Genomic DNA, 26,198 nt, shown 5'->3' on the forward strand with positions numbered 1-26,198 from the left:
CATACCCTTTTTCCTCATTTCAAGGTTTTCTCATGCCGGTGCAAATTCTTAATCGTTCACTTCTCGCTATTCTATTGTCCCGGAGTGCTCAAGATATCTCGAAGATTCGTGTTTTCCACTCTACATTCGTTCAAGTTCTTTCGAGGATGTTATCTCATTCAAGTCTTTTAATTCAACCGGTGAAATCTCTCTTTTTAATCATTCTAACGGTGTTTTATCTTGAGTGGGCCCTAACCCACAGGTTTTTCCCAGGATCTTACCTGACTCTTCTTATTTTCCCGGAGCTATCCTAAATTCTTTTAATGTATGACGTAAGTATGATTTGTCATCAGTCATATGTCTTTCTCTAAGATCTCTCAAATTCTTTTCATCGTTAGTTCAACCTTTCCAATTTTAATTCTGGAGTGCCTCCACAATTCTCAGTGGTGGTTCTCGTCATCATTCTCAACATTTGAAGATCGAAGAAGAGTTTTCCTCCATATCTTATCCGTTCTCTCAAGGATCCATGGCTCTAGCTTCGTGTCATCCTCTTATTATTGCTTTCGATTGTGAGATATTATTTTCACCCATCCGGAGCAATCTAGGACTCTTTTCAGTTTGATTCTTCGAAGACTATCATTACGGGATTATTCATTCCAGCTTTCAGCTATTGTTCTCCAAATCTTACCGGTGCATCATTCAAGTTTTCTCTTACCAGCTCGCGATCTCTTCATTCTTATGTATCTAAATTCCCCTCAAGTATCTTCATTTGCTCTCTAATCCTTACAGGTGCTTCTTTATTTTTCTTCTTCGTTCATTTTCAATTCTTATGGTGGTTCATTCAAGAGTTTTCTTCCTTCGAGTATCATATCTATGCATTCGTGCTTTTCAAATTCTACCGATGGATCGTTGAAGACCTTCTCAAGTTTGCGCTATATCTCTCTTAATCTTTTTACGAGTATAAGTAGTGTGCCAAATCCATTGTTTATCATCAATTTAATTGATGAAGGACAACCATAATGTAATTCTTATTCTTGCTTCATCCTAATGATTAATTCCTTAGTCCGGAGGCTCTTCAAACTCTCGGTTTCACTTGTATCATCTTTCTTTTCTGGAGTTCCAAGATTCCACTTTATCTTGTCGCAAAGCTCCTTCTAAATCATTACAAGGTTTCACCTTGTGTTTTCAACTTCTCTTGCTTTTGTCATCATTTTGTTTACCGGAGTTCCTCATGGATGTCCTACATGATGGTTCATAGAGGTTTTATTTCCTTCTCGAAGCGTTCATCAACATTCTTTCAGTGGAGTTCAAGCATTCTTCATCTTGCTATCCGCAGTGCATTTCTTTCTACCGTATCTTTGGAGGTGGTATTATGTCATTCTTGATAATTTGAGTTCATGTTTCATGATTCACATGTTATTAAGAATGAGGTATTTTAAATCCATCAACCTCTTCTTTGGAGTCACTTTGGGTTATTTTTCACCTAAAGTTTTCCCTAAGGATTATTGCTATCCATGGTGCTTATAAAGGACCCAAGTTTTTCTTCATCCTTTCCGGTGCGATATACTTTCTCGTCATTTTTCTCATATCCATCCAATTCTTTTCCCGTGAGTGGCAGGTTGTCACCTCATAATTTGAGATGTATTCCGTAAGACCATATCAACCTTATTCTTTTCGTTGGTGGTTTTTCCATCAACTTCGTTCGACCCTTCTCCTAAAGATACTCTTGCAAGCTCATTTAAGGTAGAAGATGTTGTTTTCTCCTCCGTTCATTCCATTCCTTTTCTCTCTTTTCTTCCGGAGGCATTGTGTTGTTGCTCTCTTCAACCCTTCTTCTTGTTCTTGTCAGGACCTTGTTCTTTTCATGCTTATCCATTTAACCGGAGTGTTGTGCCTTTTGCTCAAGTTCTTTTCGCCTTATCAAGTCTTGCATCGCTTCTCAACCGGAGTGTTGTTCGAATTTGTTCTTCCTTATTACTCTTCCCTACCGGAGTTCTTTCAACCTTGTTCTTCCTTGTTCCTCTTTCCTAACGGAGTGCTTTATACTTCGTTCATCTCCGTTGTATTCTTTTCTTGAAATGGCTTAACCTTTTCAAGGTTCTTTGGTTTCACTCGTTTGTCAAAGAAGCAACTTAGTTTTACCTCTTCTCTTTCTCTTCCGTTTTCCCTCCGGTGCCATTCTAGATCTCGGGACGAGATCCTCTCGTAGTGGTGGAGTGTTATAACGCCCCAAGACCGATGTGCCAGGTGTCTTCCTGTTATTCGCTGTTGTTGCCATGTCATTTGCTTGCGTGTTGCATCTTGCCATGTCATCATGTGCATTGCATCATCATGTTTATTTCAAAACCTGCATCCGTCCTGGTCTCCTCATTCCGTCCGTTGTCCATTCTGAGCCCAGACACACTTGCACGCGCCCGCGGCACGTCCGAAATATTATTTTATAAGTGGTCAGAAAATGTTCTTGGAATGGGATGAGAGTTGCCATGTGGTCTTATTATAGCATAGGCAGAGCGCCTGTCAAGTTTCGTCGCATTCGGAGCCCGTTTGACTGCCCAACTGCCATCCATAGCGGCACCGTTGTCGGTTTATTCGTCGGACGTTCTCAGTCTCCAGAAACCCGTGCGGGACTGCCCTCTCTTCTCTTCCCACAGCACACCTAGGTCCAGCCTACCTCTCCTCACGTTCGGAACCGCCCGATCGCGATCGGACGGTCAAGAAACCCCCCTCCTAACCCTAATCCTAGCCCCTTTTCCTATTTAAACCAACTCCCCTTCCATTTTGGGCAGCTACCTACCCCTCCCCATAAAATTCCGTGCCCCCAATCATCTCCCAACCGCCTCCCACCTTCTTCTCCTCGTTTTCCGGCGAGCCCCAACCCTCCTCCACCACTTGGCAGCAAGCCACAGGCCGTGCCGTCACCGGAAACCACCGTCCTGCCAATCCCCGCCTTCCACGTCGCCTCCGCGCGCCCGCCAGCCAGTCCCGCGCTGCCATGTGGCTTCGCCATGTCGCCCTAGCCGCGCGGACCCTCCAGGACCCAGATCGGGCCCTTGGAAGCCCATCGGGGCCTGAAAATCCGCCGCCTTGTGCCTGAGGACGCTCGTCCCCGAGCTCCCGCTCGACCCGGAAGCCGGTCGTGCTCACCGCCGCTGCCTCCGGCGACCAGTCCTCCGGATCCGCCGCCGCCAACCCCAGGTCGCTCCGCCCCACTCTCCTTCCTACATCTCAGGGTCCTCTCCTCTCTAATCTCTCTGTCTCTCTCATCTTGCACCTGCCATCCCAAGGGAGGCCGCCATGGACGAGCTCCACTTCGCCGTTTTCCGCGTCCCTGAGTGCCGCCGGCCACCTCCGTCACCGGATCTGGGATCCCCTTCGCCGGATCCATCCATTCCTGACCTCGCCGGAGCTCTTCCCTGCCGCGCCGTCGTTCCACATAGCCGGCAGCAGCCGCCGAGCCATACTCCTACCTCTGCTTCGAGCAGAGGAGGACGAGCGCCACACGTGGGTCGCGCCTGGGCCGCCTCTGGACACAGCACCTGCCCGGCCTCCTCCTCCAGTTGGGCCTTGGCCCATGGGTGAGCCCTAGCGCCCCTCCTTTTTTTTCCTACCGCTGACCAACTTGCTTCAGTTTCGACCCATTGGTAGTTTTTTTCAGTGCGGCAATTTTCCTTTTATTCTAGCGAATTACAGTTTTATAGAAACCCCCCTGTTGTCCATGCATATTTTATCTCACAAACCGTGCATCGGATTAAAACAAACTTAATATGAGACTTGCTTAGAATTTTGTCTAGTTTCATAATATGTCATTTTCATCCATGTCTAAAATGTTTAAAATGTTGTTTGTTTAAATTTGCTTAAATAACTTGCTAAAATGATTTATTTCGTAACTAAATAACCGTAACTCGGAATTTAATAAATTTTATATGTAAATGGGGTGGAAAAATGCCTAGTTTAACAGGGTGGCCTTACTTTGCATGTTTAATAACTATAAAATATGGTTTAGGGCAGAACAGGACCAAACCTAATATATGCATATGAGGAGTTTCCGAAATTGTTGTTTGTTGTTCCCGGCCTCATTTAAACTTGACTAGATGGTATAGTTTTGTTATGCTTCACCTCTTGCCATGCTTAACAACATTTAATATTGTTGAGTACCTAAACGGGAGAGAACTAAATAATCGACGTGGTGTTTCGTTAATATGCAAATCGTTGCATATTGAGCTCCACTTAATTTGTAGGGTTGCTTGTGCACTTTACCATGCCATGCCTCATTAAACCGGATATGCATCATACTTGATTGTGCATCATGCCATGTTATGTGTTGGTTGTTTACTATGTTGTGTGCTTCTTTCCGGTGTTGCTTCTTCAGGTTGGTTCCGATAATGTCGTGATTGTGAGGACCCGTTCGTCTACGTCCGTTTGTCTTCCTCATGGACTCATTCTTCTTCCTTGCGGGATTTCAGGCAAGATGACCCTACCCTTGAAATCACTTCTATCTTTGCTTGCTAGTTGCTCGCTCTTTTGCTATGCCTATGCTGCGATACCTACCACTTGCTTTTCACGCCTCCCATATTGTTGAACCAAGCCTCTAACCCACCTTGTCCTAGCAAACCGTTGTTTGGCTATGTTACCGCTTTGCTCAGCCCCTTTTATAGCGTTGTTAGTTGTAGGTGAAGATCGAAGTTTGTTCCTTGTTGGAACATGGAGTTGTTGTTCCTTGTTGGAACATGTTTACTTGTTGGGATATCACATTATATCTTATTTAATTAATGCATCTATATACTTGGTAAAGGGTGGAAGGCTCGGCCTTATGCCTGGTGTTTTGTTCCACTCTTGTCGCCCCTAGTTTCCGTCATATCGGTGTTATGTTCCCGGATTTTGCGTTCCTTACGCGGTTGGGTAATAATGGGAACCCCTTGACAGTTCGCCTTAAGTAAAGCTCTTCCAGCAATGGCCACCATTGGTTTTACCATTTTCCACCTAGCCTTTTATTTTCCCTTGGGAGTCGCGCTCCTGAGGGTCATCATTATTTTACCCCCCGGGCCAGTGCTCCTCTGAGTGTTGGTCCAACTGAGCGATGTCCGGGGCTACCAGGGGCAACTCTGGGCTGGCCTACCCGACGTCTGGCTCATCTGAGTGTGCCCTGAGAAAGAGATATGTGCAGCTCCTATCGGGATTTGTCGGCACATTCGGGCGGTGTTGCTGGTTTAGTTTTACCCTGTTGAAATGTCTTGTAGGGGATACTGAGTATGATCGGAACGTCTCGGGAGGAGGTCTATTCCTTCATTGACCGTGAGAGCTTGTGATGGGCTAAGTTGGGACACCCCTGCAGGGATTTGAACTTTCGAAAGCTGTGCCCGCGGTTATGGGCAGATGGGAATTTGTTAATGTCCGGCTGTAGATAACTTGAACCTTAACTTAATTAAAATATATCAACAGCGTGTGTTACCGTGATGGTCTCTTTCCGGCGGAGTCCGGGAAGTGAACACGGTGTTGGAGTTATGTTTGACGTAGGTTGTTCTAGGATCACTTCTTGATCATAGTTTCTCGATTGTGCTTTGCCTTCTCTTCTCGCTCTCTTTTGCGTATGTTAGCCACCATATATGCTAGTCGCTTGCTACAGCTCCACCTCATACCTTTACCTTACCCATAAGCTTAAATGGTCTTGATCGCGAGGGTGCGAGATTGCTGAGTCCCCGTGGCTCACAGATACTTCCAAAACCAGTTTGCAGGTGCCGATGAGCCCATGCAGATGACGCAACCAAGATCAGGAGGAGCTCGTTGAAGATCTTGTCCTTTGTGTTGTTTCGTTCTAGTTGATCAGTAATGGAGCCCAGTTGGGGTCGATCGGGGACTTTGTCGCATTTGGGGTTCTTCTTTTATTTTGGTTCCGTAGTCGGACCTTGATTGTATTTGGATGTTGTAATGCTTTATTCATGTAATGGTGTGAAGTGGCGATTGTAAGCCAAGTATGTATCTCTTTCCCTTATGTATTACATGGGTTGTTTGCGAAGATTACCTCACTTGCGACATTGATTTCAATGCGGTTATGCCTCTAAGTCGTGCTTCGACACGTGGGAGATATATCCGCATCGAGGGCATTACATGGCCGCTGCCGCTCACATGGCGGAGGTCTCCGCACCAAAGCAGGACCTTGACCGATTTGAGGAAGAGCTCGACCTTACCGAGAGGCAGCTCGAAGAGAACAAAGGTAAGTGAAACCTCGTCTGTTTATTGATAAAAAAAGGAAACTGGTTGCTAGATCACAGGATCGTCATGAATTTTGCTAGGGACCACGACCGAAGTGGCGACCCTGAAGAAGGCGCTGTCCAAGGCCCAAGGCAAAGCGGCCAAGGAGCGCGCCGAGCGTGAGAAGCAAGAGGCCCGAGTCGGCGAGGTTCAGCAAGAGCTCCAGGAGTTTGTCAAGAGGTACGAGTCCTTGGAGCGTGACTCTAGGACGTAGGGGTCCGAGCTTGCGAAGGCCCTCGAGAACGCACAAAATGCCAAGGCCGAAGCCCAAAAGGCCCTCCAGGAAATTGAGGCGGTCAGGAAGATAGCAGCGGGTAAGGCATTCATTATGCAAAGGAAGCATGTGAAGGAAACTTTCCTTTTACTTACCCAAATTCGGAGCTCTCCAGGAGCGTTCGCAGATCTACCCAGCAGTGTGTCGGATGCCGCGGAGTTCTACCGGGCCGAGGAAGGGACCTCGACAGAGAGGTTGTTCTAGTCTTAGTATACTGGGACCGAACATCTGATGCCCTTGAGCGACCAGTTGAAGCAACTAGTCGAGCTTCACAAGGCGGTCGAACTGGCCATGAAGGGCCTCATAGTCCGGATGTGGCCTGGCGAGCCCCTGCCTGGCAGCTATTTCGGCCTGGTAATGCGGCTTGTGAATGCTTGCACACGGTTTGAAGTCATAAAGCGGTCCTTCTACATTGAGGGTGTGCGCAGGGCTTTTGCCCGGGCAAAAGTGCATTAGGCGAAGATGGACGCCGAAAAGCTGGTGATGGAGGGGCCGCCGGAGGGCAAGGAGCATCGCCACCCCGAAAAGTATTATGACAGTGTCCTGAAGGGTGCTCACCTTGTAGCAGAGGAATGTGCTAAGGATGTACTATTTGAATGAATGTACTCATGTGATTTTGTAATGTGAAACAAGTTCGTGTGCGCTATGTAACGCTTTTTGATTTAAAATATTACCTTCTGTGCGGCCGTTTATAAAATTTGAGAGTTGGCTAGTCGTCGGCTTCTGCCCCCATGTAACTAGTACTGAGGTGTTCAGGATAAACCTGATCACTCTTTATCCTAGTTTTGGGTCCTTCGAAGGAGGTGTTCAGCACAACGAACGAGGCAATTGGACTATAAAGCTTTATCACTCTCACTTAGCCATAAAAGTCTACAATTTTAAATTTTGGCGAAGCCCCTAGTATTCGGAAGGCCGAACTTGGGGCACTATGGACGCCTAAATCGGACAAGGCTGACTCCTCGCCCGAAGCGGAAAAAATCTTTAAGGATTTGAGAGCTCTCGAACAGCAACCAGCTCTTGCCACATCATGACAGTCAGTTTTCAGCTTTCTCTACTGAGGTGCTCGTCTGGAAGAACCAGGACACAATTGCGGTAGTTCTCCCAGTGCTACCTTAGCCGATATAGCGGAACGTAAGGTACCAAAACATGGGAGCCGGGCAAACCCAACTACTGACCCAAGAGATGATTCGGAGCTGATGTATATAATGCTATAAGTTCGGGGTGCCACACTGTTGAAAGTGTTCGGACTTTTCATGCCGTGTTATGGGGTATACTGAAGCCCTTGCGCACAGGTCGTATCAGAATGTATGGGTGCGACGTGTCGTAAGTAAGCAGACAGGAAAAAAAGATAAAGGAATGCAATAATGAGCTGATGCTGTACATTGTTATTTAAATGATACGTCAAAGCGTATGCATACATGTAGTTTAATAAGTAAAAAATATGACTATTTGACATGTCCTATCCAAGGTCGAGCTGCGTGTGGGTATGCAAAACAGGTATATCGATCGTTATCAAGGACCACCTAAGGATTCCCTTGTACGTCAAAGCTTCTTGCTTCCTTGGTGTTTCCTTCCCATGACGGGTCTGATAATCAGACGATCGGAGAGGGCCGTCAGAGAATAGGGGCCTGAAAGGAAGAAAATGATAAAGGTATACGGGTCCTGAAGCAGTTGAGCCGCATTGTGGGCCGTGCCATGCCCGTGCCTCCGCCTATGCCCATGGTATCTTAAGTGCGTAATTATGTACGCGCGGCGCAAATTTCGCCGCTTGACTGGGACTAGGACGGAGGCCGAATTGCTAGGCGAGCTCTAAACGTGCCTGGCGATCCTCTTGCAGGGTACTCCGGACTCGCTTGAAGGTGTCCGGGGTCTTTTTCGCCGAATTGGTGGTTTGCCTCATAAGGCTACTTTGCGCTTCTACTATGAGGGCCGCAGTGTGATCCTCCATGCGGAGCGAGCATTCTGTGTTTCCATTAACTGTTATAACCCCGCGGGGTCCTAGCATTTTCAGCTTGAGGTATGCATAATGCGGTACCGCATTGAATCTGGCAAATGCGGTTCGTCCGAGCAGTGCATGATAGCCACTGCGGAAGGGGACGATATCGAAGATTAACTCCTCGCTTCAGAAGTTGTCCGGAGATCGGAAGACTACTTCCAGTGTTATTGAGCCCGTGCAACAGGCCTCTACACCTAGGATGACACCTTTGAAGGTGGTTTTGGTGGGTTTGATCCTCGAGGGGTCTATACCCATTTTGCATATTGTATCCTGATAAAGCAAGTTCAGGCTGCTGCCACCGTCCATAAGGACTCGAGTGAGGTGAAATCCGTCAATGATGGGGTCAAGGACCAATGCGGCAGAACCGCCATAACAGATACTGGTGGGGTGGTCCCTGCGATTGAAGGTGATCGGATAAGAAGACCATGGGTTGAACTTTGGGGCGACTGGCTCCATCGCATAGACGTCCCTCAGTGCACGCTTCCGTTTCTGCTTGGGAATATGGGTTGCGTATATCATGTTTACTGTTTTCACTTGGGGAGGAAATTTCTTTTGTCCTCCTGTGTTCGGCGGCCGAGGCTCCTCCTCATCGTCGCTATGCAGCCCCTTTTCCTTGTTTTCGGCCTTCAACTTGTCGGCCTGTTTGACCACCCAACATTCTCTGTTGGTGTGGTTGGCTGGTTTATCGACTGTGACGTGAATTTGACACGAACGATCGATATGTGGTTGAATGCCTTTTTCTGCTGACCGGATTTAGAGCCACTGAATCCGGCATTAACTCCCGTGTCTTCAGCGTTGTCGCCGTTGTTATGACGTTTGTGTCTGTTGCGACATGGCCTGCCGTTGCTATCATTGGCATCTGAATTGCTAGGGTTTCTTAATGTGTTGTTGCTGCGAGCCAGCCAGCTATCCTCGTCCGCACAAAAGTGGGTCATGAGTGTCATGAGGGCTGCCATGGACTTCGGCTTTTCTTGGCCGAGGTGTCGGGCGAGCCACTTGTCGTGGATGTTATGCTTGAATGCCGCTAAGGCCTCGGCATCCGTACAGTCGGCAATTTGGTTCTTTTTAGTTAGGAACCGAGTCCAAAATTTCCTGGCTGATTCCCTTGGCTGTTGGGTTATGTGACTCAAGTCATCGGCATCCGGTGGTCGCACATAAGTGCCCTGGAAGTTGTCAAGGAATGCGTCCTCCAAATTCTCCCAACTGCCAATGGAGTTGCCGGCAAGCTATTGAGCCAATGCATAGTAGGTCCTTGGAGTTTTAATGGGAGGTACTTGATGGCATGTAGATCGTCACCGCGGGCCATGTGGATGTGGAGGAGGAAATCTTTGATCCATACCGCGGGGTCTGTTGCGCCATCATATGATTCAATATTCACGGGTTTAAAACATTCTGGGAATTCATGATCCATTACTTCATTAGTGAAGCATAGGGGGTGTGCGGCGCCTCTGTGCCGGGCTATATCATGGCGCAGTTCATATGAGTCTTGTCTGCTATATTCGGCCTGGCCGGATTTGTCTTTTAGTATATCCGGCATGACGGTCGTCGTCACGCGTTGGGGCGCGCCCCCGTGATCCGTAGATCGATCTTGTATGTCCTGCTTTGTTTTCCAATATGTCTCGCAGGTCCTGCGTGTTGCCCCGGGCCTTTGCGTTTTTGTTTGACTGGCGACGGGGTGCGGGCTGGACATCGGGCTGATACGCCACTTTATCTCGGCCACAAGGTGGCCGGTCAGCCGCATCATACGCTGGAAGTGTAGGCTTTAATGCTTCCTCCTCGAGTTGAGGTAGCAACCTGCGCTTTGGGTAACTTTTGGTTGGGCGCTCGAGTTCGTATTCCTCGGCTGCCAGCACCTCGGTCCATCTATCCGCTAGCAGATCTTGATCATCTTGAAGCTGTTGTTGTTTTTTCTTCAGGCTTTTTGCTGTGGCTATAAGCCGGCGCTTGAAGCGCTCCTGCTCGATGGGATCCTCAGGCACGATAATTTCTTCGTCGTCGAGGCTCACCTCGTCATCGGAGAGGGGCATGTAATTGTCATCCACTAATTCTCCGTCTGCCGCCAGTTCCTTAGGGCTAGCTTGCCCATCCTCCCGCTCGAAGCCTGGCTGGAGGGGATTGTCTTCGTCTTCGGCACTGTCCGCAGCGTTATTGTCTCTTGTGCCGGTATCGCTGCTTTTGCTATGGCGGGCTTAGAGCGGCGCCGATGACACTGATGCTTAAATTGCTTCTCGAGGGGATTATCCTCTGTTGCCTTCTTTCCATTGCTTTCTTTGGGGGTGTCCACCATGTATATATCATATGATGAGGTGGCTGTCCAGTGCCCTATGGGCAGTGGTTCCTGTTCTTCTCCTGCATCGTTGTCCATACCGTCGATGTCTTCAAAGCTGAAATCAAGCATGTCAGTTAAGTCGTCGACAGTGGCTATTAAGTGGGTGGCGGGTGGGAAATGAATTTCTTCGTCGTCCGCTTCCCACTCAAGCCGGACATAGTTTGACCAAGGGTCTCCTGACAAGGAGAGAGACCTCAATGAATTTAGCACGTCGGCCAAGGGCGAGTGCTAAAAGATATACGTGGAGGTAAACTCCATGATCGGTGCCCAATCAGATTCGATAGGCACGGACGCAGGCGGTTCGGAGCCTGTGGCCGGGGATGAATCCAAGGGTCTGGCAACACAGGTCTCATAGGAGGTGAAGTCAGTATTCGGCTCTATAACCGCTGGGTGTGCGACCTCCGTGGCGGGGTCCATCCACCCGTCCTCGGACGGCATGATCTACTCCGGATTGAGGGCCGGAGTTGCCACAGGTGTGATCTCCCGAACACCGTCCGGCGGCATAGCTAAGTCATGCTCGTCGTGACTGTGCGGTGCACCTGACATGGGCTTGAATCCATCGAAGATCAAGTCTCCGCGGATGTCGGTAGTATAGTTCAAGCTTCCAAACCTGACCTGATGGCCAGGGGCGTAGCTCTTGATCTGCTCCAGATGGCCAAGCGAGTTGGCCCACAGTACGAAGCCGCCGAATATGAAGATCTGTCCGAGGAGAAAAACCTCACCCTGGATCGCATCGTTGCCGATGATCGAAGGAGCCATCAAACCTTATGGTGACGACATAGTGGAACTCTCCATGAAAGCACCAATGTCGGTGTCAAAACCGGTGGATCTCGGGTAGGGGGTCCCGAACTGTGCATCTAAGGCGGATGGTAACATGAGGCAGGGGACACAATGTTTACCCAGGTTCGGGCCCTCTCGATGAGGTAATACCCTACTTCCCGCTTGATTGATCTTGATGATATGAGTATTACAAGAGTTGATCTACCACGAGATCGTAGAGGCTAAACCCTAGAAGCTAGACTATGATTATGATTGTTCTTGTCCTACGGACTAAACCCTCCGGTTTATATAGACACCGGAGGGGGCTAGGGTTACACAGAGTCGGTTACAAGGGAGGATATCTACATATCCGAATTTTCCAAGCTTGCCTTCCACGCAAAGGAGAGTCCCACCCAGACACGGGACGAAGTCTTCAATCTTATATCTTCATAATCCAACAGTCCGGCCAAATTATATAGTCCGGCTGTCCGAGGAACCCCTAATCCAGGACTCCCTCGGTCACCAAGCATTCATCATCTTGTAGTTCCAAATGTGCACTCTCCAATGTCGCACCATCTTGTGATTCCTTCAAAAGGAGCACGAACAACAAACACTTGGAAAAACAAATGTGGTTAGAATTAGTGCAAAACCAAGCATGCAAGTGGTGATTCACCGAACAAGTGACATCATCATGCATAGCATATGGTGTAACAAAGGATTGTGACATGGCATGAAAGCACATAAATTGAGCGAAATTAAGGACATCATGGAAAACAAGCATGTAAATGTGAGGTAGCAACGCAAATATGTGTGTCAAGATAATAAGCATCTACCTCAAACTCATAGAAAGTAATGAGGACATGACTACCTTGGATACGACCAAAAATATTGCATACATGCATATTTTTCAGGTGATTTCTAGTGCAAACTATTCAATAATCTATTTAGCTTATCCAGAATAAAAATACTTCACACACTTTTGTGTTTTGTCTAATTGCGGGTGTATGGGACATTTGTACAATCCACATATGAAGATAAGGGAAAAGGAGAAGTTTAGGTTATGTTCAAAAGGTCCGCTCACGTCACTTTTGGGTCAAGACAAGATAGAGTCCAAGTCTCTCACATTCTGGATTCAGATTCGGACTTCACAAACATATCTGACTCAAAACGCCAATGACTTTTTTCACACGGACTCCGAATTGGGTGATTCTTTCTTTGTTGGAAAGTAGATTTTGTGCTCTTTCCAGCCCAATTGGATTCACCTTCAAATTCGTCTGAAGCATTGAGATATCGATGAAACAATCTGACGCTGCAGCAGAATTTGAGTCAAACAACAAGTCCAAAGGTGTTGCATCACCCCACTTGGGCCCATGAGCCTTGTACGACCTAGGGTTAGTTTTAGGCTGCCTTGGGACGTCCTTCCACCTCCTTGGCCACCACCCCTTGCTCCTATATAAGTAGATCCATCTAGTAGCTTTTTTCTTGGGATTTGTTTAGTTAAAAGTTAGCCATTGCAACTTCGTGTACTTCGTTTGTGTCCAACGACCAGACCAAGACCGCTTTTGGATCCCCACCTTTATCAATACTTCATCTATATTCTCAATATTCAGATTACATTATCATATTATTGCTTATTCTTCGATTGCGTGCAGGAATAGACCTTCATGGTCAGGCTAATCGTGCTTCTAGCATCATCAGTAACCTCGGGAGATTGGTTTAGGGACTGCTAAGGCGCAACGTCGTGCACGTTTTTAGTCGGATTGTCAAAGTCGACTCCACCAAATCGATAGTTATCATCTCATCAAAAGATCGGGACCCTCGCCTCTATCAAGTGGTATCAGTTTTTAGGTTACCCGGTGAGATTTTTCAGTTTTCTATAGTCTTGATTGCGTATGTTCTTCATACCTAGAGTCGAAGAAAAAACCACAAAAAAAGTTAGATCTATTCATCCTTTGTCCAAGACAGTCCGAGCCTTTGCAATTTTCTTTACATTGCTTGCATACACTAGTAGAAAACGGGCCTATTGTCCCGGTTCGTAAGGGCCTTTTGTCCCGGTTCCTGAACCGGGACTAAAGGGTCGGTACTAATGCCCTGTCCCTTTAGTCTCGGTTCAATCCAGAACTGGGACAGATGGGCCTCCACATGGCCTGTGCGCGGAGCCCGGGCAGGAGGGCCTTTGGTCCCGGTTGGTGGCACCAACCGGGACCAATAGGCATACACGCGTCAGCATTTCTATGGCTGGGTTTTTTTTGTTTTGAAAGGGGGGGGGGTTGGTGGTTTTGGGGGGTTAATTTAGGTGTTTCATATATTGTGTTAGCTAGCTATAATTAATAGAGAGAAGTGTCCTCTCTTATGTCCGTGCTTGGTCGACGCTACGTACTATACATACATATAGAGAGGACTAGACACGCTAGCTAGCTAGTAAGCAAACGAAGGAAACAGAAGATCGTCATGAACATATATGCATACAGAGAGAAGTGATATCGACCACCCCTCCTTCTCCGAGAGATTGGTCGAACAACAAGTTCTCGTATATCTATCCGACACTACCGGCTACATATATACAATAATTATCTCTTACAAATATAATCTCCTAACATACGGACGCATGGTCCACATAGTATTCTCCGTCTTCAGCAATCACATGGTCAAGAAAGAATGCCGCCAATTCCTCTTGAATTGCTCGCATGCGAGCTGGTGCTAGGAGTTCATCCCGCTTCCGAAACATCTAATTTGAAGAAGGGGGTCAATACATATATATATATATATGAATGAATGAAACTCAACACAAATGATGGTAATAAAATAAAATTGTGAATGTTGTTATTTACGCACTTCATATTGTTCGTCAGAGTAGCCCCGCTCATAGGTTGTGTGGCGGATGGACTCGCAAACGTAGTATCCACAGAAATCATTCCCTTGTTCCTGCCACAACCACTTTACAAGAAATAGAGGTAAATCAAACTGATAAGCAAGAATGCCAAATGGTATTGATGAAACTAGCGCGCTTGAATCACTAGGAGATGCGCGGAACATGCTACTATAGTACTTACTTTCGGGTGTCTAAATTGCAGCTTCTTCGGTAGTCCCGGAGCTTTTTTGGCGATTTTTCTCCAAACCCTGCCAGACAAAGAAAACAATTACTTGATATATCAGGAAATGAACAAAGTTGCTGATATGGTGGATAATGATCGATTTAACTTACTTCTTGAGCATTTGAGTCATGTCCGCATAGTCCTGGGGATCTTTTCATCTCGAGTCTAAGACGGTTACTAGTCCCTGCTCAAGCTTAATCTCTAGGAGAATATAGTGGAAACTGCACACGCATGCATAACTCATCAATTACATTACTATAACCTTGACTAATATATAAGGGGAACCGAATATGCACAAGTCAGTAACACTCACTTGAAGTTGTAAGGAAAGAGTATTAGATCTTTGTTTTCATTTATTACCAACGATCGTAGCAAGTTGGCCTCGGTATCTGCGGCATGAAATTTAACCTGAGTTGCATCTATGAGATTTGTGTTAATGAACCCAATATCACCGATTTGTCTTTTCTTCAATTCGACGATCTTCAATCTGCATAATATAGTGAGGATAATTATAAATACATGCAATGAAGGAGCTGAGCTATATAGAGAGACTTAATGATAGAAGTAGTACTACTTACAGACAGTAGCATGTGACCGTTACTTTATCGAGGGCCAATTGATTGAAAAACTGAAAGAACTCCTCAAATGGAACAGGCAACAGTTCAATTCCAACGAGGTCATGCTCCTTTTTAACTCTCACATAAAAATTACTCCTCCCCCCAGACTCTCTGCAGATTTTCAAGTACCAATCATGCAATCTCCGCATCATCGTTGATAGAGATCTTTCATCTTTGACGAGAGGCTTCCCGTACTCGTATCTTTGTATCTGCACCTCCATGAAATCATAATGTAGATCGTCGAGTAGGTAATCTCCAATATTGCTATAACCAGGCACCATCCTCGGATCATTAGCGACGATGTCGCTAGGCACCTTGAGCGGGGGGCACGATTGCTTCGCTTGTTCGCCGAGCTGGGCAATTTGTTTCCCAGTTCGTCGTTCTTTCAGCCTTTTATCACTGACAGTACTTCCCGACCACTCCACTTCGGCAAATGCCTTTCCAATAATGCGCTCATAGTTTCCTTTCGGCTGAGACTTGGGTGGTTTTGTCAGGGCAGCCAGAGTGCGCTTCGCTTTCACCGGATCTACCTTCTCCTCCGGAGGTGGATGTTTCTTTGCTTTCACCCCTTCAAAGAAGTTCCTCACTTCTTCTCGCGCAATCTCGGCGTTCTCCTCCGGGGTCCTCTCGTATGGTAACTTCTCTGGAGTCTTCAGAGAAGGACCAAATCTGTATGTCCTCCCGCCTTTGGCTGTACTGCTATACGCCGGCAAAGCAGACGGAGCGGCTGTCTTCTTTACTTGCTTATGAGGTGGAGGAGAAGGACTACGACGCACCGGAGCGGCGGCGGGTCTCTTCCGCCCTTGCTGACGAGGCAGAGAAGGAGGAGGCTGGCTGCTCGGGCATGCCGGCGCAGGCGGAGAAGGAGGTGGAGTGCTGCCACGCGGCGGAGAAGGAGCCAGCCGAGTGCCCTGATCGTCACTCGCCGGAGGAGGAGGCGGAGTGCCCTAACTCGCTGGAGGAGGAGTAGGAGGCGGAGGCGTCCAGTTCGGAAGGTTGACGAGCTCCTTCCGCCATAGGCATGGAGTCTTCAGAGCAGAACCCAACCGAGTCTCCCCTTCACCGGTAGGGTGGTCAAGCTGGAGGTCCTCAAATCCCTCCATTATTTCATCGACCATCACCCTAGCATATCCTTCTGGAATCGGCCGGCAGTGAAAAGTTGTGCCGGGTTCAGTAGGAAAAACAGAGCCAACAGCCGCCTTGACCTTCATATTAATCCATTGCGTCATAAGGTGGCAATTTCGAGACTCCGTGATAGCATCCACATGATAGCTGGCAGGAGCCGTCAAGACATGCTCCGGCTGAAGCAGCTCGGTGGAAGCCATGCTACTTCTCCGCTGAGATGGCGGGGTAGCTTCGGGGGAAGCTTTGGCAGTTCGTTTGCTGCTATTTGCTTCTCGTTCCTCTATCGCTTGTACCCTAGCGTGCAGCGCCTGCAGTTGGGTCTGCTCCACTTTCTTCCTCCTCTCGTGGCATTTGAAACCGCCTGCGTTCGGAAACCCAGCCTTCCACGCAATGGAGCCTGGCGTGCCTCGTGTCCATCCAGGGTGCTCAGGATTCCCGAGGGCTATTGTGAGCTCGTCATTCTCTCTGTCTGGAACGAACGTCCCTTGTTGCACTGCTTCGATATAGTGCTTAAGCCTCTTGAATGGTATTTCCATTTGCTCGTCCGTCCAAATGCACTTCCCTGATACAGGGTCCAAGGTTCCGCCAGCTCCAAAGAACCAAGTCCAGCAATGGTCTGGCCAGTTAATTGTCTCTGGTTCGATCCCTTTATCAACCAGATCATTCTCAGTCTTGGCCCACTTAGGCCGGGCTGCGAGATAGCCACCTGACCCCGTGCGATGGTGATGCTTCTTCTTCGTAGCATTTTGCTTGTTTGTCGCCGACATCTTCTTACTCTTTTCCGATGTCTTGTGGGCCACAAATGCAGGCCAGTGATCTCTGATCTTCTCATATCTACCCTTGAATTCTGGTGTCTCTTTATTTTTGAAAAACTTATTCAGCTCTTTCTTCCACCTCCTGAATAGTTCTGTCATCCTCTTAAGAGCAAAAGACTTGATTAATTTCTCTTTAACTGGCTTCTCCGGATCATCCTCTGGCGGTAGGGTGAAATTTGACTTCAGCTCAGTCCAAAGATCATTTTTCTGCATATCATTGACATAAGACACCTCAGGGTCTTCTGTAGCCGGCTTTAACCATTGCTAGATGCTGATCGGGATCTTGTCCCTGACCAGAACCCCGCACTGAGCAACAAATGCGCTCTTTGTCCGGATGGGTTCAATCGGTTGGCCGTCGGGCGCGATTGCTATGATCTCAAACCTTTCATCCGAGCTCAACTTTTTCTTTGGGCCTCGTCTCTTTACCGAAGTTGTGCTCGATCCGGAGGGCTAGAAAAAAGAACAAAGACTTAATTAATATGTGTACATACCAAAACAATGAATGCATCAATTAGCTAGTCAGCACAAGCTTAACTAATATATATACCTAGCCGGACTCGGTTCGGTCACCGGAGACGTCATCACGGTCTCCTTCTTGCACCGGCATTGGGTCACCGGAGCTGTCCACATGGTCTCCTTCTTGCACCGGCATTAGGTCACCGGAGCCATCATAATCATAGCTAGCTGCTTCCAGACCATCGGTGTCGTTGAGAAACAACGAGCAGACGGCATAACTTCCTCGTGCGATTATGTCCCCCAACAACTCTTCTTGTACTTCGTCTCGGGCGGTGTCCATAGTTTCTACAAATATTTACAACATGGCAATTATTATTCAAACATGACAAATGGATATATTAGTGGAAAATGTAGAACTAATATTAATTAGTGGCCTCGATGCTGCTTCTCTAGGGTTTGGGGTGGCCTCGACGCTGCTTCTCTAGGGTTTGGGGTGGCCTCGACAACGCTTCAAGGATAAAAAAAGAAGAGGAAGAAAAAAAGAGGATAAGAAAGAATAGAGGAGAAGAACTCCTCTAGTGCTTCTCCTCTATTCTTTCTTCTCCTCTTTTTTTTCTTCTTTCTCTTCTTTTTTTATCCTCTTCTTCCTCTCATGTTCGACGACCATCGACCCCTCGGCGGCCCTAGACCCCCTCTCGACCGTCGACCCCTCGACGACCGTCGACCCCCTCTCGACCCTCAACCCCTCGGCGACCCTTGACGACCCTCGTTCCCGATAAAAAAAGAGGAAGAAGAAGAAAAAAAAGAGTAGAAGATACTCCTCTATTCTTTCTTCTCCTCTTTTTTTATTCTTCCTCTTCTTTTTTTATCCTCTTCCTCCTCTCATGTTCGGCGACCCTCGATGACCCTCGTTCCCGATAAAAAAAGAGGAAGAAGAAGAAAAAAAAGAGGAGAAGAAAGAATAGAGGAGAGAACTCACTCCTCTATTCTTTCTTCTCCTCTTTTTTTCTTCTTCCTCTTCTTTTTTTATCCTCTTCTTCCTCTCATGTTCGACGACCCTCGACCCCTCGGCGAGCCTAGACCCCCTCTCGACCCTCGACCTCTCGGCGACCGTCGACCCCCTCTCGACCCTCATATATAAAACCTTTTCGTCCTTCTTCTTACTTCTATTCCTTCTTCCTAAATATATAAAACTTTTTTTAAAATGAAACTAACCTAAAATGTACTAAATCAGAGAACATATATAGATAAAACTTTTCTAATTAAAAATCTAGCTTTTGCATATATGTATTTTTAAAACATCATTACAATTAAAAAAATACATACATATATACATATATGAACATACATAAAAAACATATATGAACATATATAAAAAACATATATCTAAAAAATACATACATATATATATATATATGAAAATCTAAAAACATGTAAAAAAGCATGTATAATTAAAAAAATTGCACGCCGGCGGCGGGGGCGGCAGACGCGCGGTGCTCACAGAGGCGGCGACGCGTCGGGGCAGGGGACGACCGGCGAGGGCGCGGGGGAGGGCGCGCGCGACGGCGACGACGGGCGCGAGCGACGGCCGGCGAGGGCGCGGGCGACGACGACGACGGGCGCGGGCGACGGCGACGGCGGGGGCGGCGGGCGGCATCGGGGCAGCCTGGCGGCGTCGAGGAGGTCGGCGTCGTCGGGGGCAACTGGCGAGGGAAATCTGAAAATTTCCCAAGTGTTGCTTATATAGCAAAGGCATTGGTCCCGGTTCATGGCTCAAACCGGGACCAATGCCCCCTTTAGTCCCGGTTGGTGCCACCAACCGGGACCAAAGGCCTCTTTTCAGCAGCCCAAAGGGCGGGAAGCGGCGACCTTTGGTCCCGGCTGGTGGCACCAACCGGGACCAACGGCCTTGCGCTGGCGCGGTGCGGTGGGAAGTTTAGTCCCACCTCGCTAGCTGAGAGAGCTCAGCACCTGTTTATAAGCTGCGTTGCGGCTCAGGTGCTGAGCTCCTCTCTAATATGCAGGCAGTACTTGCCTACCCTTGTCACTGGCTTGTTGGGCCTATTGGGCCTGCGGGCCTGCATCCTGGCCCATGTATAGATGGGTTTCTAGTCGTATGCTGGCCGTGTGGCCCAATAGGTGGCATTTTTATTTTTTCCAGTATTTGTTTTGTTTTTTGAATTATTTATTTTCTTTTGATTCTTGCTTTATTTTTTATTCTTTTTGCTTTTAGTTTTAGAAAAATTATAAACTTTCTGTTAATGCCATTAGTTTTCAAATTTGAATAGTTAAAATTTGAATTCTTTGAAATTTATGTGAATCACAAGTTTGTGATTAACTTTACTAGAAAAATAGTTTTTTTCCAGTTTTTTTGTTTTGTTTTCTGCATTATTTATTTTCTTTTGTTTTTTGCTTTATTTTTTAATTCTTTTTTGCTTTTAGTTTTAGAAAAATTATGAACTTTCTGTTAGTGCCATTAGTTTTCAAATTTGAAAACACTTTTTTGTTTTTTTTCTTTGTTGCTTTATTTATTTTGTTTTGTTTCTACTTACAACAAAATACTTATTGTTGCTATTTTTTTCGAGTTTTTTTGTTTTATTTTCTGCATTATTTATTTTCTTTTGTTTTTGCTTTATTTTTAATTCTTTTTGCTTTTAGTTTTAGAAAAATTATAAACTTTTTGTTAGTGCCATTAGTTTTCAAATTTGAAAACACTTTTTTAGTTTTTTTGTTTTCTTTGTTGCTTTATTTATTTTATTTTGTTTATATTTACAAAAAAATACTTATTGTTGCTATTTTTATTTTTTTCCAATTTTTTTTTGTTTTCTGCATTATTTATTTTCTTTTGTTTTTTGCTTTATTTTTTTTATTTCTTTTTGCTTTTAGGTCAGCAAAATTATAAACTTTCTGTTAGTGGCATTAGTTTTAGAAAAATTATAAACTTTCTGTTAGTGCCATTGGTTTTCAAATTTGAATAGTTAAAATTTGAATTCTTTGAAATTTGTGTGAATCACAAGTTTGTGATTAACTTTACTAAAAAAATGAAGATAGATGCACCTATAGAGAAAATTCGACCTAAATTCATAGTTTTCAAATGAACTCTGAAAAAGTTGGCATAGCATACTCGTGTGTTACAAAGTTGGCATGGTATCATCATAATAGTTGCGGGAGAAAGTCTTCACTTTTTCTTCGCTTGTGTCATTTTCTTATTGCGCCGTAACCATGGATAATCTTCATCGTTTATCAGGATGCTTGGGTCAGCCTTGACATTAAAGGGAGGAATTTCATGAAACTTTTTCATAATCTTCAGACATGTCTGTCTTGCCCTCCACTCCCAAGATGTCCCTTTTTCCTGAAGAACTATGTGGCGCTTTGGCTCATCGTATGATGTATTCGCTTCCTTATCTTTTCTTTTTCTCGGTTTGGTAGACATTTCCTTCACATAGATAACCTGTGCCACATCATTGGCTAGGACGAATGGTTTGTCAGTGTACCCAAGATTTTTCAGATCCACTGTTGTCATTCCGTACTGTGGGTCTACATGTACCCCGCCTCTTGACAGATTGACCCATTTGCACTTAAACAAAGGGACCTTAAAATCATGTCCGTAGTCAAGTTCCCATATGTCCACTATGTAACCATAATATGTGTCCTTTCCGCTCTCGGTTGCTGCATCAAAGCGGACACCGCTGTTTTGGTTGGTGCTCTTTTGATCTTGGGCGATCGTGTAAAATGTATTCCCATTTATCTCGTATCCTTTGTAAGTCAATACAGTCAAAGATGGTCCCCTGGACAACAAGTACAACTCATCACAAACAGTGTTGTCACCTTTGAGACGTGTTTCCAACCAACTGCTGAAAGTCATGATGTGTTCACATGTAATCCAGTCGTCGCACTGCTCTGGGTGTTTGGAGCGCAGACTGTTCTTGTGTTCATCGACATACGGGGTCACCAAGGTAGAGTTCTGTAGAACTGTGTAGTGTGCTTGAGACCAAGAATATCCGTCCCTGCATATTATTGAGTCACTTCCAAGAGTGCCTTTTCCAGTCAGTCTCCCCTCATACCGCGATTTGGGGAGACCTATCTTCTTAAGGCCAGGAATGAAGTCAACACAAAACCCGATAACATCCTCTGTTTGATGGCCCATGGAGATGCTTCCTTCTGGCCTAGCGCTGTTACAGACATATGTCTTTAGGACTCCCATGAACCTCTCAAAGGGGAACATATTGTGTAGAAATACGGGCCCCAGAATGACAATCTCGTCGACTAGATGAACTAGGACGTGTGTCATGATATTGAAGAAGGATGGTGGGAACACCAGCTCGAAACTGACAAGACATTGCGCCACATCACTCCTTAGCCTTGGTATGATTTCTGGATCGATCACCTTCTGAGAGATTGCATTAAGGAATGCACATAGCTTCGCCATGGCTAATCGGACATTTTCCAGTAGAAGCCCCCTCAATGCAACCGGAAGCAGTTGCGTCATAATCACATGGCAGTCATGAGACTTTAGGTTCTGAAACTTTTTCTCTGGCATATTTATTATTCCCTTTATATTCGACGAGAAGCCAGTCATGACCTTCATACTGAGCAAGCATTCAAAGAAGATTTCTTTCTCTTCTTTCGTAAGAGCATAGCTGGCAGGACCTTTATACTGCTTCGGAGGCATGCCGTCTTTTTCGTGCAAACGTTGCAGGTCCTCCCGTGCCTCGGGTGTATCTTTTGTATTCCCATACACGCCCAAGAAGCCTAGCAGGTTCACGCAAAGGTTCTTCGTCACGTGCATCACGTCGATTGAAGAGCGGACCTCTAGGTCTTTCCAGTAGGGTAGGTCCCAAAATATAGATTTCTTCTTCCACATGGGTGCGTGTCCCTCATCGTCATTCGGAACAGCTAGTCCGCCGGGACCCTTTCCAAATATTACGTGTAAATCATTGACCATGGCAAGTACGTGATCACCGGTACGCATGGCGGGCTTCTTCCGGTGATCTGCCTTGCCTTTGAAATGCTTGCCTTTCTTTCGACATTGATGGTTGGTCGGAAGAAATCGGCGATGGACCAGGTACACATTCTTCCTACATTTGTCTAGGTATATACTTTCAGTGTCATCTAAACAGTGCGTGCATGCGTGGTATCCTTTTTTTGTCTGTCCTGAAAGGTTACTGAGAGCGGGCCAATAGTTGATGGTCACGAACAGCAACACCTTTAGGTTAAATTCCTCCTGTCTGTGCTCATCCCATGTACGTACACCGTTTCCATTCCACAACTGTAAAAGTTACGGGCCAGGTGCTGTGGTTGCTGCTCTGCTCCCCGAAAGGATTAATGCCATCCGCGCTTAAAGCAAACCATACGTTCCTTGGGTCCTTTGCAAACTCATCCCAGTACTTTCTCTCGATTTTTCTCCACTGCGACCCGTCAGCGGGTGCTCTCAACTTCCCGTCTTTCTTACGGTCCTCACTGTGCCATCGCATCAACTTGGCATGCTCTTCGTTTCTGAACAGACGTTTCAACCGTGGTATTATAGGAGCATACCACATCACCTTCGCAGGAACCCTCTTCCTGGGGGGCTCACCGTCAACATCACCAGGGTCATCTCATCTGATCTTATACCGCAATGCACCGCATACTGGGCATGCGTTTAGATCCTTGTATGCACCGCGGTAGAGGATGCAGTCATTAGGGCATGCATGTATCTTCTCCACCTCCAATCCTAGAGGGCATACGACCTTCTTTGCTGCGTATGTACTGTCGGGCAATTTGTTATCCTTTGGAAGCTTCTTCTTCAATATTTTTAGTAGCTTCTCAAATCCTTTGTCAGCCACAACATTCTCTGCCTTCCACTGCAGCAATTCTAGTACGGTACCGAGCTTTGTGTTGCCATCTTCGCAATTGGGGTACAACCTTTTTTTGTGATCCTCTAACATGCGATCGAACTTCAGCTTCTCCTTTTGACTTTCGCATTGCGTCCTTGCATCGACAATGACCCGGCGGAGATCATCATCATCGGGCACATCGTCTGGTTCCTCTTGATCTTCAGCAGCTTCACCCATTGTAGCATCATTGGGCACATCGTCTGGTTCCTCTTGATCTTCACCAGCTCCCCCCATTGTAGAATCACCGTATTCAGGGGGCACATAGTTGTCATCGTACTCTTCTTCTTCACCGTCTTCCATCATAACCCCTATTTCTCCGTGCCTCGTCCAAACATTATAGTGTGGCATGAAACCCTTGTAAAGCAGGTGGGAGTGAAGGATTTTCCAGTTAGAGTAAGACCTCGTATTCCCACATTCAGTGCATGGACAACACATAAAACCATTCTGCTTGTTTGCCTCAGCCGCATCGAGAAACTCATGCACGCCCTTAATCTACTCGGAGGTGTGTCTGTCACCGTACATCCATTGTCGGTTCATCTGCGTGCATTATATATAATTAAGTGTCAAAATTAATAGAAGTTCATCATCACATTAAAACCAAAGTACATACACAGTTCTCATTTAAAAACATATAGCTCTCCAGAGCATCTAATTAATTAAGCCATACATTGAAACTATGTAAAACATTTCAATGCGAAAACAAATGCGATCATAATCGGAACCAAGGTAACAATTGATCCAATGGCATAATGATACCAAGCCTCAGTATGAATGGCATATTTTCTAATCTTTCTAATCTTCAAGCGCATTGCATCCATCTTGATCTTGTGATCATCGACGACATCCGCAACATGCAACTCCAATATCATCTTCTCCTCCTCAATTTTTTTATTATTTTTTCCTTCAACAAATTGTTTTCTTCTTCAACTAAATTTAAACTCTCAACAATAGGGTTGGTTGGAATTTCCGATTCACATACATCCTACATAAATAAAATCTATGTCACGTTGGTTGGCATAATTTTCATAAACAATAAATGAACCAATAGTTATAAAGATAATATATATACCACATCCGAATCATAGACAGGACGAGGGCCGACGGGGGCGGATACAAAAACCATCGCACTATATAAGATGCAATAATAAAAGTAAGAAAATAATACAAGTATCTATATAAACATACAAGTAAGAATATTTTTTCCTTTCAGAAAGAAGATAAGAACAAGAGGCTCACCACGGTGGTGCCGGCGATGAGCTCGACGCGGGTGATCGATGGCGGTGAAGATGGGGACGGGGCGTGACAGACCGCTACACCTAGACAAATATTGAGGAAAATGGAGCTTGGAGGTCGATCTTGGAGAGGAGAAAGCTTAAGTAGTGTGGCTCGGGCATTCCATCGAACACCTTGTGTGCATAGGAGGTGAGCGAGAGCACCACCAAGCCCTCTCCCCCTCGGCTAGAAAAAACAGAGCAGTGTGCTCTGCTCTGACATGAGGGGGTATATATAGGCACCTCATTGGTCCCAGTTGGTGGCATGAACCGGGACTAAAGGGGAGCCTTTGGTCCCGGTTCAAGCCACCAACCAGGACCAATGGTGGTGGGCCAGGAGCGAGGCCCATTGGTCCCAGTTTGTCCCACGAACCGGGACCAAAAGGTCTAGACGAACTGGGACCAATGGCCCACGTGGCCCGGCCGGCCCCCTGGGCTCACGAACCGGGTCCAATGCCCCCATTGGTCCCGGTTCTGGACTGAACCGGGACTAATGGGCTGACCCGGCCTGGACCTTTGCCCCCTTTTCTACTAGTGATAGTTAAATTATCGGTTGCATCGTCGTGTCGAGTTGCTGGTCTTACTGTGTAGTTCGTTTAGAGTTTCGAGTTCTGTTCACATTAGTCACGCCGCCGCTGCATCATTATCCCTTCCATTGTCCACCACCCCATCCATCAATTTCCACCACGTGCTACCCATCGTTCATTGTCATAATCATAGTTGAGGTCATTCACATCTTCGGTTGATCCAATCTGCATCTTATCTAGTTGTCTTGGAAAGAGAGAGAAAAAAGAGAAAAAGGTAAAAAAAAAGTCAGAGAAAAAAAAGAAGAAGAAAAAGAAAGTGTGACGAAAAAAAGGGAGAAGAAAAAAACAAAATTCGGATCTATCTAGACTCAATCTCGTAGTTGAATTCGGATTGGAATCTGTTTTGTGCACTGTCTAGTAAAACATGCATAACTTCCTCATACGAAGTCCGTTTTGGCTCCATGAGTACTCAAATGAAATTTAGCGATGATACGCATCTAAATAGTTGCAGAAGCTAGTTCAATATTTGGCACCTTAAAATCGGCTTCTAAATAGGTCTTTTTGCCCTCCGAAGTTTGCGAACATAGCTTATTGCAGTTTTTCAGGTCAGTTTTAAAAAAAGTTGACTCCTCATATCAACTCGGAATTGAGTGATTCATTTTGCGTTTGAAAGCTTGAGTCAGTACCATTCTTGAAAAAATATCAAAAAAATTGGCACAAACTTTTCCAAAGGAAAGCTGGAGAGTAAGTTGTTGATATATCCTGCTTGGTTATTGTTTCACATCATTATCTTTACTGCTTTTGTGATCTTCAGTTATATCTTGCTATCC

General features: G+C 46.1%; 1 protein-coding gene across 1 annotated transcript in view; it reads left to right on the plus strand.

Annotated features, from left to right (window-relative positions):
* Positions 1-6,102: 6,102 nt before the first annotated feature.
* LOC125532801 overlaps positions 6,103-26,198 on the plus strand; it is a 115,743-nt gene continuing 95,647 nt past the window's right edge. Inside the window, exon 1 of the mRNA XM_048696706.1 lies at positions 6,103-6,190. Coding sequence (XP_048552663.1) covers positions 6,103-6,190 — 88 coding nt within the window. The remainder of the gene's footprint in view (positions 6,191-26,198) is intronic.

The sequence above is a fragment of the Triticum urartu genome, chromosome 1 (assembly GCF_003073215.2).
Source record: "Triticum urartu cultivar G1812 chromosome 1, Tu2.1, whole genome shotgun sequence".
NCBI classification, from domain to species: Eukaryota; Viridiplantae; Streptophyta; class Magnoliopsida; order Poales; family Poaceae; genus Triticum; species Triticum urartu.